General features: G+C 35.6%; 1 protein-coding gene across 1 annotated transcript in view; it reads left to right on the top strand.

The window, feature by feature from the left end:
* The window catches only part of LOC126455670 (sialin-like), a 159,432-nt gene extending 147,748 nt beyond the window's left edge, over positions 1-11,684 (top strand). Inside the window, exon 10 of the mRNA XM_050091441.1 lies at positions 11,632-11,684. Coding sequence (XP_049947398.1) covers positions 11,632-11,670 — 39 coding nt within the window. The 3' untranslated portion in view covers positions 11,671-11,684. The remainder of the gene's footprint in view (positions 1-11,631) is intronic.
* The last annotated feature ends 2,770 nt before the right edge of the window (positions 11,685-14,454 follow it).

The raw sequence follows: 14,454 nt of genomic DNA on the forward strand, positions 1-14,454 counted from the left end.
CCATACAATGCTCTGCTCCAAATATACATTCTCAGAAAATTCTTCCTCGATGTATGGTTTATATTTGATACTAGTAGACTTCTCTTTGCCAGGAATGCCCTTTCTGTCAGAGGTAGTCTGGTTTTTATGTCCTCCTTGCTTTATCTGTCTAGGGTTAGGTTAGGTAAGGTTGAGCCTTAAATGCTTGTATGATGCCCTGATCCACTGGCCGAATTAATGCCACTGTGTTGTGTTTTTTGGCAAAAGCAAAGTTTTTTACTTTTCCATCTTCTGATTGAAACACATCAGAAGGTGGATGAACTGGACAGTGATCAAGGATTAGGAATGCACCATAGGTGCTTTCTCAATGTTGGAAAAATCTCTTTGTGAAATCAATTGGTGAAAAGTCATGTGTCATCCAAGCATTCTTTGAATGCTTGTGAGTGAATTGTAGTGTGACCCATTTACATGGTTGTAACATCTCAGGTTTTTACTTTTACCTATACAAAGAGGTGTTAGCTCATGGCTGCCTGATCTATTTGTGGCAAAGAGGGTCTCTATTCTGTCTTTCTTCATTTTCAAACCCATATTATTTCCTGATTTCTTTTTTGTATTGAGAGTTATAGTTGAAAGTAATTGATAATAAAGCACCATTTCATCATGGTTATACACTAGACGATCACTTAAATTTTGTTCTACCATTACTTTGTGCAGAATTTCAGGAAATTATGAAGCAGATTCACTGTGACAAGACCTTGCTTCTCCTTCAATGGTCATTTGGCAAATTCCATGGTGACATTTCCATCTTGAGGACCATTTGTCAGAAGTAAGAAATTCTTTGTTGCCATGTAAATGAAAGTGAAATTTTTTAGCTTACGGTTTAATAACTGGCCTGGAAAGTGACATAGCTTCACATCTCTTCATTAGAAACCACCTATAAATGTATTTGTCAAGTTCATTGTCTTCTCCTAGTTCAGTCCTTTTTCTGTCCATTCCCACATCACTTCCAACTGTATTTACAAAACTTGCTTGCAAACACATATATTTGGACGCAGACTCTTTACAGCAATACACCACCATTCTCACCACAGCCTGCACTTGACATAATTACCCCACTAGCCTAGTTCAAAAAGAGATGTCCTGGGCCACACATCCAATCCTGGTATTTTTGATCCCTCCACAAAACAACTTCAGAGCACACCATTGGTGACTCAGTATTATCCTGGTCTGGAATGTGTTAATCAGCTACTTCAACAGGACCTTGACTTCCTTGAGTCATGCCCTGAAATGAGGTCCATTCTGTCTGAAATTTTTCCCACCACACCTAGAATAGCTCTTCCATTTCCATAATATCGTCCTCAAGAACATTACCCCTGTATAGACCCAATCCATATTCACCTACTACATTTCCTTCTCTCCCTTTTCCTACTCTCGAATTCCAGTCACCCATGACTATTAAATTTTCATCTCCCTTCACTACTTGAATAATTTCTTTTATCTCATCATACATTTCATCAATTTCTTCATCATCTGCAGAGCTAGTTGGCGTATAAACTTGTACTATTGTAGTAGGTGTGGGCTTCGTGTCTATCTTGGCCACAATAATGCGTTCACTATGCTGTTTGTAGTAGCTTACCCGCACTCCTATTTTTTTTATTCATTATTAAACCTACTCCTGCATTACCCCTATTTGATTTTGTATTTAGAACCCTGTATTCACCTGACCAAAAGTCTTGTTCCTCCTCCCACCGAACTTCACTAATTCCCACTATATCTAACTTTAGCCTATCCATTTCCCTTTTTAAGTTTTCTAACCAACCTGCCCAATTAAGGGCCTGACATTCCACACTCCGATCCGCAGAATGCCAGTTTTCTTTCTCCTGATAACGACGTGTTACACATCCAATAATTTTATTACAGAGTAGAGATTTACAGATGTTACAGTTTAATCCTTCAAGTATCACGCCTTTGAAGAAAATTTGGTAAATGGTTCATTGTGCCCCTCATGTGGGGTACAATGAACCACTTTAAACAGGTTCATTGAAAGAACCTATCTAGCATAGAAAGTACGTGTAAATGTACTTTAAACATAATGTTTACATATATTCCACATGTGAATCATATAATTAAATCTGTAGGCAAACAATCATGTAAATTATTTTGGAATTACCGAACATCAATGGACTCGAAGCTAATTCCAGATTTTAAATATGATTTTTGTCCCTTTCTCACACCATCAGTAGCAGGTCACAGGAGCATAGAAAGTATGTTGCTAGCTGGAACAAAAGCTTCATCCTTTACCTGAGGAAAATAAAACTTCCCTCCCATTTTTTCACTTTTTCTCAGAAATGATACCTGATATTCTCCTGCGTCATCCTTTGCTTTCAAAATGTTCCCCACATAGTAAACCGGTGTTTTGTTTTCCAGTTCAAATTTGGTCAAAAAAAAAAAAAAAAAAAATCATATGTTTCTGGTAATTTGTCCAAGTCTTTGAAGCTGTACTCACATTCATCAGACACATCCACAAGCCTTAAATAGCTACACATATATTTCTACCCTTGCTAAGGAAATAAAGTACAGAGTGCTTGTATTGGACAATTAAAAGAGTCCTGGGGCACAATGGACCACCCTGGGGCACAATGAACCATGGCTCATTGTGCCCCGGAAGAGCTTGGTTCAATGTGCCCAAACAGTACATATTTCAAACAAAGCTCATGTGAGGTTATGTATGAACATTGTTAATATTTGAAAATCTATATAATTAAAATACAGTATTGATATTGTTACAATGACTTACTTTCTCTAAAATTTGGTGACAAAGGATTGAACAAAATTCAGTCTATCTATGTCTCCAAAAATTACTTCATTGTCGCAAAACTAACATATCACCAGTACAACACTAATGGCAGGAACTAGATCCTGCAGAAAACAAATGGCAGTTGGTAGAGCAGTACTGACAACATATGCCCACAGAAAAAAATAATTTACCATGTTATACTGAAATTATGCTACATGATTCATTGTGCCCCATGGTTCAGAGTGCCCCACTCTGCCCTACAGTCAGTAGAGACTACACTTGTCTCCAATGGATCAAAGTACATTGAGAAACATATATCTGATCCACAATATATCAATATAGGGGTCCCTCAAGGAAGTGTACTGGGCCCAGTATTGTTTCTGGTATATATAAATGATTTCCCGCAGCATATCAGCCATGGAGAGAAGATATTGTTTGCTGATGACAGCAACATAGTAGTCACCAGTAAGACAGCAGCACAAATGCTGGAAAATTCTACTGAAGTGCTCAGGGATGTTCACAAATGGTCTCAGGAAAACAAAGAAACTCTCAACATAAAGAAAACAAATACAATATGCTTTAGAATGAACAGAAAACAGAGTCCCTTAAACTTAAAACTAGATAACATCTCCATAGATGATGTACCTACAACAGCCAAATGAAGTGGAATGAACATGCTATGAAACTCTCGAAAAAGATATCCACAACATGTTATGCACTTAGAGTCCTTGTATCCGCATGTAGTAATGAATGTTCGAGAACTGTATACTTGAGTTATGTTCATTCAGTAATCAGTTATGGTATCATTTTCTTGGGAAACAGTGCTCAGAATTTACAAACAGCATTTAAAATGCAAAAGAGAGCAGTAAGAATTATAACAAAAAGCAGTAAGCAGGCCCACTGCAGAGAACTTTTCAAAATGTTAGAAATTCTAACTGTTCCTTGTGAAATTATATTCCAAACCACAGTGCACATCAAGAAAAATATAGAAAATTATAGCACAAATAGCAGTTTTCATAACTAGAGTACAAGAACGAGTCACTGTCTTCACCTAGACAGGAAGAATAAACATAAGACTCAAAATAGCTTCTTGTATGAAGGTGTAAAAGTATGTAATAAACTGCTGCATAAAATAAAAGAAACAGATAACATGAATTGCTTTAGGAAAAATCCTGAATTGTTTTTGCAGGAACACTGCTTTTACACTATATTCCTTAGTACAAAATGATTGTAAATTACTTTTGTTTCACAATATTTAACTATATGTAACATTTTGATAAGGAGCAAAAATGATTGTAAATAACTTATATGTCACAATGAATGTACACAAACTGACAACATCCATGCATTTTAAAATGTCCACAGATGGCTAAATAAATAAATAAATAAACTTTCAAAAATATTTGATAAACTAATGCTTTTTACTTATAAATCATTTACATCTGCTGCTGTAATTCGTGGGCCTCTTTATGAAATGTCACTCAATACCACTGCCTGTTTTGTCATTTCTGTTCCATTTGAAAATGATGTATGAGATGTAGTTCTATTGATTTCAGTGTCATAGTCATTTTGAGAATCATATCTATGAAGATGGTCCATTTTAGTTTGCTCTGGATGCATAGGCCTACTACTTAATATATTACTGATATTCCTGTTCACAGTGATTGCTTGCTAATCCTATACCGTAATTGAACAATAATGGCTCTTTTCTGCCTATTTCCCCACAAAATTCTGTTCTGTTTATGCAGAGGCTATACTGCCAGTCCTTGTACCACATTTCTATACTTTTCAAATATTTCTCTTTTGTTAAAGTTGGTGCAGGTACTTTGTAGGTGTCTTTTTGAAATTGTAAGAATTAGTGATTTCCCTCATTTTCTTTTACTTTGAACTGGTTTACCACTAATAAACTCCTACATAATCCAAGAAAAATGCAACACCTCCTGCTGTGATTGTCAAAGGGTACAGAAACTGCACAAATAAAACTCTTAAAAATCCATGTTAACTCCCAATTTGAATGTGGGGAAAACATCAACCATGAATGAAAAACCAATATGCAAATGTTAATAATATGTTCATAAATATTGTCTCTATTATACAGTCTTTAAATATGGGTGCATATATTTACAATTTAAGTCCTCTAAGCACAGTAAAAATGGGACAATAGTGTCCATATAAGCAGAGAGAGGCTGTAAAAATGTGACTGGAATGGCTCAAAATATGATTTTTTTACTCTTTTTATTTGGCCAATATCTGTTTCAGGAATGTTGGAGCATCCTTAATTGTCTTTCATTTGCAGATTTTTAACATTTGTTATAAATTTTGTTTTTCCTGCAGTAATTCCTAAGCCAGTTCTGCTGGCTATTTCTTCCAAGAGATTTATTTATGTTATAGCAGATCCCACATTTTCAGAAAGTCCACATTTACAGAAAGTATAGCAAAATCATCTGCAAACGGAAAACAGTTAATTTTGACCTTTTTTCTTCCTCTTCCTAACCTTACCAGCGAAATGTTAAGTTCAGTAAGTTTTTAATTTCAAATTCTCACTGTTTTCTCTAACACACTATTAAAAAAAAATTGGGGATAGGCCATCACCTTGTTGTACGCCCTTTTATTTTGAAAGGCTATGAAATTTCTCTAATAAATTTTACTTTACAGGCTATCTGTAAGTGTTTCAGGGATTAGGTTTGCCAGTTTAGACTTTACGCCAAATTCTTGAATAATTTTATCAATAGTTTCTGTGTCAACAGAACCAAAAACCTTTTTGAAATTCACAAACATAATACAATGTCCTTTGAATTAAGTAATTTGTGGCAGATTACTGACCTGAGATTAAATATTTGTTCTGAACATGACCTTTCCTTCCTAAAACCAACTTGATATTTGCCTAAATGAGTGTCTAGAGTTGTTTCTATTCTATTTTTAAAAAATCTTGGAAAATACTTTATATGATGCTGGCAGTAGAGAGATTCCTCTGTAGTTGTTTACATCCTGTTTATTACCTTTTTTGTGGAGTGAATGTATCAAGGCAAGTTACCATTCCTCTGGGATTTTTTCCCATTTTTCAGAGTTTTCAAAGAGTAAATTTAGCTCATTTGCTGTATTTGACAAGGACCACTTCATAAGTTCAGCTGTTGTAGAATCTTCTCCACTAGCTTTGTTGTATTTGAGATGTTTAATTACTTCTTCAATTTCTTCTATAGTTGGTAGTAAATCTTCTGCCAAATTTTCGTCAGTATCTTAGAATTCCAATTTATGACTTTGTTCAGTACAGTTCAGAAGCTAATGAAAATATCTTTCTAGCATTTCAAAATTTTCAATATTGCGTAACACAATTCTGCCACTTTCATTTTTGAAACAGACGTTTAAAGTTTGGAACCACTACAGTTTGTTCTTAAAAGTTTGATAAAAGTAGCGGGTATTATTTTTTACAAAGTTTTTGTCTATTTCCAAAAGTTTCTCCTTTTCTAAGGCTTGTTTGGTATTCCCGATTAACCTGGCTATTTCCTTTCTTTGTTGTTTAAATTTATCACTATCTTAAAAATCTTCTCTGAGCATTTCCAATTTACCTGTTTTTTTAGTCCTCTCTGCTATGCCTTCTTGAATTATTAATTGCTTTGGATATTTCCTGCCAGTTGCCACTTTTAGCCCTTTTAATTTCATCTTGATAGCTTTTAATTTACTCTTTTGTTATAGTAAGCCTGTCTGAATTATATTTTGTTAACCTTTGTGACTTTCTTTGTTCTTTATTAGGTAGGAGTTTGACTTTAATTTTAGAGAGGGTATGATCAGACTCAAATCACCATTTCTTACTGCTTTCACATTCATAATTTCCATTGCACTTTTTTGCAAAATAGCTACTTTATCTAACTGAAATTCTCTTTTGACACAAACTGGTTAGCCTCATACCATTTGCAATGGTTCTTCTCTGAGCTGGGTATTGTCCTACTGCATTTCTAAATTTCTGTTCTCTGCCTATTTGTGCACTGAAGTTGCCTAATAGTAAAATGGTGTTCATCTTCGGAGTTTTGGATATTTCAGTTTCTAAAAAATCCCAGAATGCCTCTGTTTTTGGGGGATTTTTCTTGTTGTCTTCATTTATTGGTGCATTGTAATTAACCAGTGTGTGCATCTTGTTTTTGTATTTAATTGATAGGAAAGAAGCGGATTTTAATTCAGCTACATTTCCTAGTATACTTTTATGAACAGAGAAAGCTGTATCCAGTAATGGCATCTGATTTATAATTTTGATTGCTGGTTTACCTTCAAATATTCAGTATTTACAAGTACCCACAACATTTTCAGCTAGGAACCTTGTTTCTTGAACTTCAAAAATTTCAATTTTGTTTTTCTCTAAAAGTATTTCTAGTTCTTTTTGTTTACCAGCCTTAAGTAAGAATTTATAGTTAAGGTGCCTAAAAAAAATTTCTTTCTGAATTTTATTTTAGAAGGGTTCCAGGGCTATTCCTATCCAACCTTCTGATTGCAGTTGTTGGGGCTCCCAGAACCCTTGCTCCCAATGCATTGCGAGATGCAATGGTGGGTTTCTCTCTTAAGTTACCACCTGGGGTAGTGCTTTCATTTTGTGGACTTTTCATACTGTAATTGAAATTGCATCACATACAAAGTAACGAATTAGATACCAAGATAAGATTGGATTGTTGGTCAGAAATTTGATTTTTTGTTTGTGGTTTCACTCCTCTAGGCTCTACCGTTCTATCCACTATCGGTAATTAAATCAGACTTTCTCTTCCACCCTTGTGACTGTTGGTCAGGTTACGCATGTAGCCCTAGGCAGGGGTTCTCACAGAGTACTACCATCTGGAGCCAGATGGACTCAGATTTTTTATCAAGGTTGTTACTGCTTCCCATCAGTTGCTAGATGGGGTCCAGATTTTGGCGGTAATAGCGGAGTTGAAATTAGCTTTTAATATTTCCTGTTATTATCTGCTGTATTTTATTATGTGCGGACATATCATTGTATGACCATCCTGTATGGAGGACATAGTGATAGGCATTCTTGGCATAGAGAACCAACTGAAAGAGTTGAAATCAGGTTAAGTCATCAGGTATTGAAGAAATCCCAGTTCTGTTTCACAATCAGTACTCCATGGCACTGCCTCCTACTTAGCTTGTATTTATCATGAATCTCTCATCCAGTACAAAGTTCCAAGTGACTGGAAAAAGTACAGGCGACCCCTGTATATAAGAAGGCAAAAGAACAAACCCACAAAATTACAGACAAATATTCTTAATGTCAGTTTGCAACAGAATCCTTGAAGATATTCTCAATTCGAATGTATTTCTTGCATCTCGCAATGTATTTCTTTGAGACAGAAATACTTCTGTCTACAGTTTTATAAAGCATCGTTCATGTGAAACTGATCTTGCCCTTTATTCATGTGATATCCTGTGAACCACAGATGAAGGGCAACAGGCAGATTCCATGTTCCTAGATTTCCAAAAAGTGTTTAACATAGTGTCCCACTGCAGACTATTGATGGAAGTACAAGTAAATGAAATAGATTCTCATATTTGTGAGTGGCTCTAGGATTTTTTAAGTAATAGAACCCAGTACATTGTCCTCAATGGTGTGTGCTCATGTGAGACAGTACATTATCAGTAGTGTCCTGCTTGACCCAGTCATGTAGGCTTTGAAAAGCAATATGGAATGGAGCGAGTATGCAAGAATTGTAGCAGGAAAAGTGAATGGCCGCCCAGCTTCAGTTTACTGGGGAGAATTTTAGAGAACTGTGGTTCATCTGCAAAGTAGACCTCATATTGAACACTAGTACAATGCATTTTTGAGTACTGCTCGAACATTTGGGATCCCCACCAGGTCAGATTAAAAGAAGACATCAAATCAATTCATAGACGAGCTGCTAAATTTGTTGACAGTAGGTTTGATCAACACTTGAGTATTATGAAAATGATTTGTAAATCAAGGTGGGAATCCCTGGAGGGAAGACAACATTTTTTTTCGTGGAAGACATTGAGAAAGTTTAGAGAACTGTTATTTGAAGCAGACTGCAGAATGATTCAACTGCGGGCATCATACATTTTGTGTAAGGAGCATGAAGATAAGATAAAAGAAATTAGGGCTTGTATGAAGTCATACACGTGTTGCAAAAGGAACAGGAAATGATGTGACTAGTAGTGTTACAAGTTACCTTCCACCGTGCACCATATGATGGCTTGTTGAATATGTGTGTAGATGTAGGTGGAGATGGAAGCACGATAGCTGTGTTGATCGCAAGTCATGACTGGATAGACTGTCACTGTTAAGAGTTTAATATTATTCAAGTATTATGTACAAGCAAAAATTAGCGTAAGTATGCATAATAATACAAGAGCAGAATAGTGTTAAGTATTGTACAACACTTAATGACATATAGAGTAAGAATTTTATAACTTGATTTCACGTAGTAGTGCACTATTTAGACAGTTCAGTTTGCTATTTCACTGTCAAAGAACTCATTCTAACTACTGTGGTTTTTGGTGTAGTAGACGGCGCGAGATCTTTGCTTGGAATTTTACGAATTCTAAGGACAGCATTTCAGTACTGAGATGGCTGAATGTTTTAATGGAAACTGCTGGAAAACTGTCCTTTCTCATGGAGAGTTGACACTTTGGTATGTCTATGCTTTCCTTATTGCAGGCACTATAGTTGTCGATATCACTCCTGTTGGTGAATGCTTCATGATTTTCCTTCACATACATTTGATAGACGAAGACATATTGACAGAAAATTGTCATCACTCCTAGACATGCGAAGATGCATTTGCTGTGATTCAGTTTTCTGCATTATATTATTCTTACTGCTTTTTTATTTACTTATTAACATTTTTAAGTAGTAGTACTTCTTGCAGCCTGTAGAGTGACCCCACAATAACAGGCCATAGTTGCTATGGCTGTGAAACAGTGAATAACATACCATTAGTGGATACTGTTCAGTTATCATGTTTCATTTTCCCCATGACAGTTTGTCACACCATGTGCAGTGTGTTCTTTCCAAGTGAGTTTGCTGTCCACTATGAACCCCAGAAGTTTCACAGCCACTACACAGTTTGGGTATTCTTTATCACTGAGTCTACATACCAATTTTTGTGTTTTTTTCTTCATTGATTTGTGAACAACAAACCATTCATTTGTCACATCAAACAATGCATCTGCTTCTTCTTGAGCCTTGTTAGCATTGATACCTTTCAAGTGCAGAGTTGTGTTATCCATACATTATAAGAAATGTCCACGAGAGCTTAAATATTTACAAAAACTAGGAACAGGAGAGGGCCAGTTACTAATCTCTGTGGCATATCATATTCCAATGTCTGTTCACATTACAGTGCTCCCTTGGCTGATGCAATCTGCCTTCTGCTCTCCAAATAAAATTTTAGGGTCGACAGAACACTGCCTCCAACTCCATATCGGCTGAGCTTATTTAGGAGGGCTTTATGAGGAATGCAGTCAAACGCCTTACTAAGATCCCAAAGTGTCAGTGCTACAGATTCTTTTTCTTCAAATGTATGCTTTATCCTAGAAACCAGTTTTAATGCAACTGTTACAGATTTGCATTTCTGAAAGCCATGCCAAGCATCTGTGAAATTAATTTCAAAGTAATTAGAGATTTGATCTTACATAGCAGTCTCAATGAGTTTGGTGAAGACTGAAATCATTGAGACTGGACTGAAACTCCCCACCTTGCCTGGGTCAGCATTTTTATAAACTGGCACTGTCTGTGCAAGTTTCAGAAAGCTCAGAAATGTACCAGCAGAACAACAGTTATTATTTACCATAATTAATGGTTCAGCAGTTTCATAGATGATTTTCTTGAGGACATAGTGGGCATCCCATATATATTCTGATTATCAGAGGGCTTTTAAGATTTTTACAATTATTATTATTATTATTATTTTTAATTTCCTCCAGATCATCAAGATGTACCTTTTTTAATTTCTTACAGTAGTGGCAAGATCCATAGTCAGGACTGGGATTGCACTTTCAGCTTTTCCCAGAATTTTAATAAAATAATTGTAAAGATTATCTGGACTACAGAAGCTTAAGAGGGAAGTGGTTTTCTTCTCATGTTCATTGATTAGGTACCAGGCTGCCTTGCATGCGCTGTGAACTCCTTCAATGAACCTATCATTGCTTTTCCTTTTGGCTGCTTCTACATCCTTTCTATAAGGTCTTTTTCCCTGAAAATATTTGCTGTAAAACATTTCCTTTGCTGTTGGCATAGTGGTACCACTCTCACTTCCACTGAGATCAGGCCTCTCCAGTTGACTACTGTACTTTATACCAGTTTTCCTGTCTAATTTAGTTAGGTGAGGCCACAACAAAATTCAGGAGCATAATCGTAACAAAACCTTAGCATTCATACTGTTGTGTTGGGTAGACTGAATAATCAGCTTTCTATAACTGTCATCTTTTTAGTAAGACTGTAATGGATTTAATTTAATACTACTATTACTACTACTACTACTACTACTACTACTAATAATAATAATAATAATAATGTTGCAGAAGTAATACTCATTTCATACAAGTGGGGCAACAACAAAAGTTGCCGCAAATTTTATCATGCCTACTGTTGGAATTGACTCTCAATGATTTGCAGCCAAAACATTTTTGTATTTATTATAGGAAATCAAATACACATCATAATAAAGGAGGGATGTGTATAATATAATGGAGGGAATTGTGGACGTTTGATACTGTTGAGCTATAAGATAATGTTTATCATGGAGAAAAATGGAGCCTAAAATTGGGCATATTAGAATTAATTTATTTTGTGCATTTATTTTATTTTTTAATCAATAATTTACTATTAATGAAATTTGTCTCTCTCTCTTTTTCAGTTACAAAGAATACCTTCAGAAAAATTCCTATTTAGTTAGTATGCATTGCAGATATAAATTATAAGTGTTTTCCATTTGCAGAAAACTTTTTGTATTGTCTTGGAATAGATCTACAATAGTGATAGGATCAGTTTCACAAAATATTTGAAGTAAGATTTATTCTTCCCTGAAACAAATGGTAAACCTGACAAGTTTCATTTCATTGGCTTCAGTTTTACAAAGGACTTTAACTATGGCATAAGTTGCTGATGTCCAGTTTTTCACTGTTTAGTGCATATACACCTGAAAACTTTTAATTATCCCACACATGAAATTGTACCATAAATGTCACCCATTACTGTTCTTTTTGTAACAGAAATACTTCAGGCACCTGTAGGTAGAATCTTATAAATTACATTTTCATGCTGAATGGGAAGATTGGCCCGCTGCATAGTTCTTGGTGCCTTCAGCCAAATCTTAGAATACTCGGGCTTTATGCGTTTGTTATGGTCTTTTCCATTCAGTACTATGCTGTGGAATTATTTGTTGGTATCATTATACTGAATCAATGAAATTATTTAGGCTGAAAAGAAAGCAATTAGAATAAACCTGTACAAACAGCAAAGCGAAACCTATAAATCACTCTAAAAAATTAAACATACTACCTCTCCATAGTCAATATATATTTGAACTGTTCTGTTTATTAAACTAAACATCAATTGACTGTACAGGAATCTGGACAGTCACCACCATGGCAAACGGTCAAAAAAATCGTCAAGACTAGTTCCCCATTCTATTAAACTGTATAATAATAGTGTCAAAGATAGGGGTATCAAGCTGTACTACCATCTCCATAAAGAAGTAGAAAATATTCTTTGCTTTTACAGCATACAAGAATTTCTTGAATATGATCCGTCATAAATTATATTATATATATTGATTATCTTTCAAAACTGCTGTTTTATTAGAAATAATATATTATCCATTACAGTAATGAACTTTTGTAGTTTGATTATGACCAGCATTATTCTTGAACTTTTTATTATATTATCATGAATACATATGCAATATATCTTCAGCATGATGCACATCGTAAAAAACAATATAGTGTCTTTATATGTTCCCTTAGCATCTTTTTGACTTGTCCCATATGTCACTATACCATGATCATCATAAGAAAAAAACCCAATATAAACAATACCCCATGTGTTCTTCCACATTTGCTGGAATCTCACTGGATTTCATTTCATGTGGAGCTGATACCAAGGTGTCTCGAGTACAGTCATGTACAGTAATAAGACATCTCTGACCAACCAGCTGATCCAGCTAACCTGCAGTTAAGACATTAAAAGAGAGATTAGCTGAGAAACCAATGTAGCTTCGTATGTCATCCCACCACCACTGCACACTTCATGGGGGACAAGACAGGAAAGCACAACGTGACCTTGTTCTTAGTTAACATAACAAGAGTGATGAAAATTCCTAACTTAAGCACAGATTTACTTTTCTGAGTGAGCTATGTATGACGCAAAAATGTATTACAGAGATATCACCATATAGTTAAATATTGAATCTACCAAACGTATTACTTACAGTCAGTCAACAGGTAATCTCTGAACTCCTTCCATACCTGAATCCGGGAAGTACATTTCAGTACTAGAACTATCTTGTGCTGTGTTGATAACAAGTTGATCAACACATAATTCCTGAAGTCATCAAAGCACCACATTTTCTCTTCTTTTTGCATGCCGTTCTGTATCCCATCAGCATTCATCATTGACATGTGACAAAGCTTCATGCGTTAGTTCTATTACATCTGACAACTTAAATGTCTTGTTATTTCTTGCGACAAATCCCTTAACTTGGCTCCAGATAAGTTCTTTTGGGTTCATATTAAAGTGATATGGCGGTATCTGGTTTGTGAGTGTGGCGTGTTTGTAGCTGTCGTTGTGTTGTGGTTTGTTGTGCTCTCTGGTGATATGTTCAGGGTTTTCGTTTGTTTGGTGTAATGGGCTCAGTTTGCTTTTGCTCATTATCCAGAATTGTTCGAGTGTCGGCTGTGTTTGTAGTGGAATTCGTTTCGGTGAGTTAATGATTTTTTGGTTTTGTGTGAAGGTTAATTTAGTGTTGTTCGCTGTACATCGTATGGTAATTTTAGTAAAATTAATCGATTGTTGTTTTTGTTCAGGAATGGATATGATGGATAAAATTAACAGTGCGCATGTCAAGGGGAGTGTTCGATCCCAATGTGTGATTGTGTATGTTGATATTGGTATCGGGAGATGTTTTTGAGCTATATAGGCCAAGGGAAGTGTTTGATCCTAATTTATGGGATCGGGAGCTGCTGTTGAGCTATATAGGTCAAGGGACGTGTCCGATTCCAGATGATATTGTGTTTAGTGGTATTTGGGGAGTTTTGCGATGTTGGTTTTTTTCGTAGTTTTGTACGGGGGTGGGTGCCTAAATTTGTTTATATTTAGTTTGCCCCCACCCAAAAACACCTCATTTCCCGCGCTTGTCCCGTTGGTGTCATTAAGCTTTTTGTGGAAAGTGTGAGTGTTTGTTTTTCGATGTATTTTCGTCCTCATAATGTGTACGTACTGACTTTATATGCGTCATACTGTAATCGTGGTTTATGGTCGTTCCGCCATATTTGTGACGTCATGGGTCAAAATAGACGGGCGGGATCGGACGCTTCCATATTTCCTCAATCTGGTTCATGTGAGACCACATTTGTGATATAAAACATAGTCCAAATAAAGAATACCGGCGTTTGATTTTGGCCTAAAAATTTAATTTGTTGTATTTTCTTGATTTAAATTATCTTCATTAACAATATTTTAT

The sequence above is a fragment of the Schistocerca serialis genome, chromosome 2 (assembly GCF_023864345.2).
Source record: "Schistocerca serialis cubense isolate TAMUIC-IGC-003099 chromosome 2, iqSchSeri2.2, whole genome shotgun sequence".
Lineage (NCBI taxonomy): Eukaryota > Metazoa > Arthropoda > Insecta > Orthoptera > Acrididae > Schistocerca > Schistocerca serialis.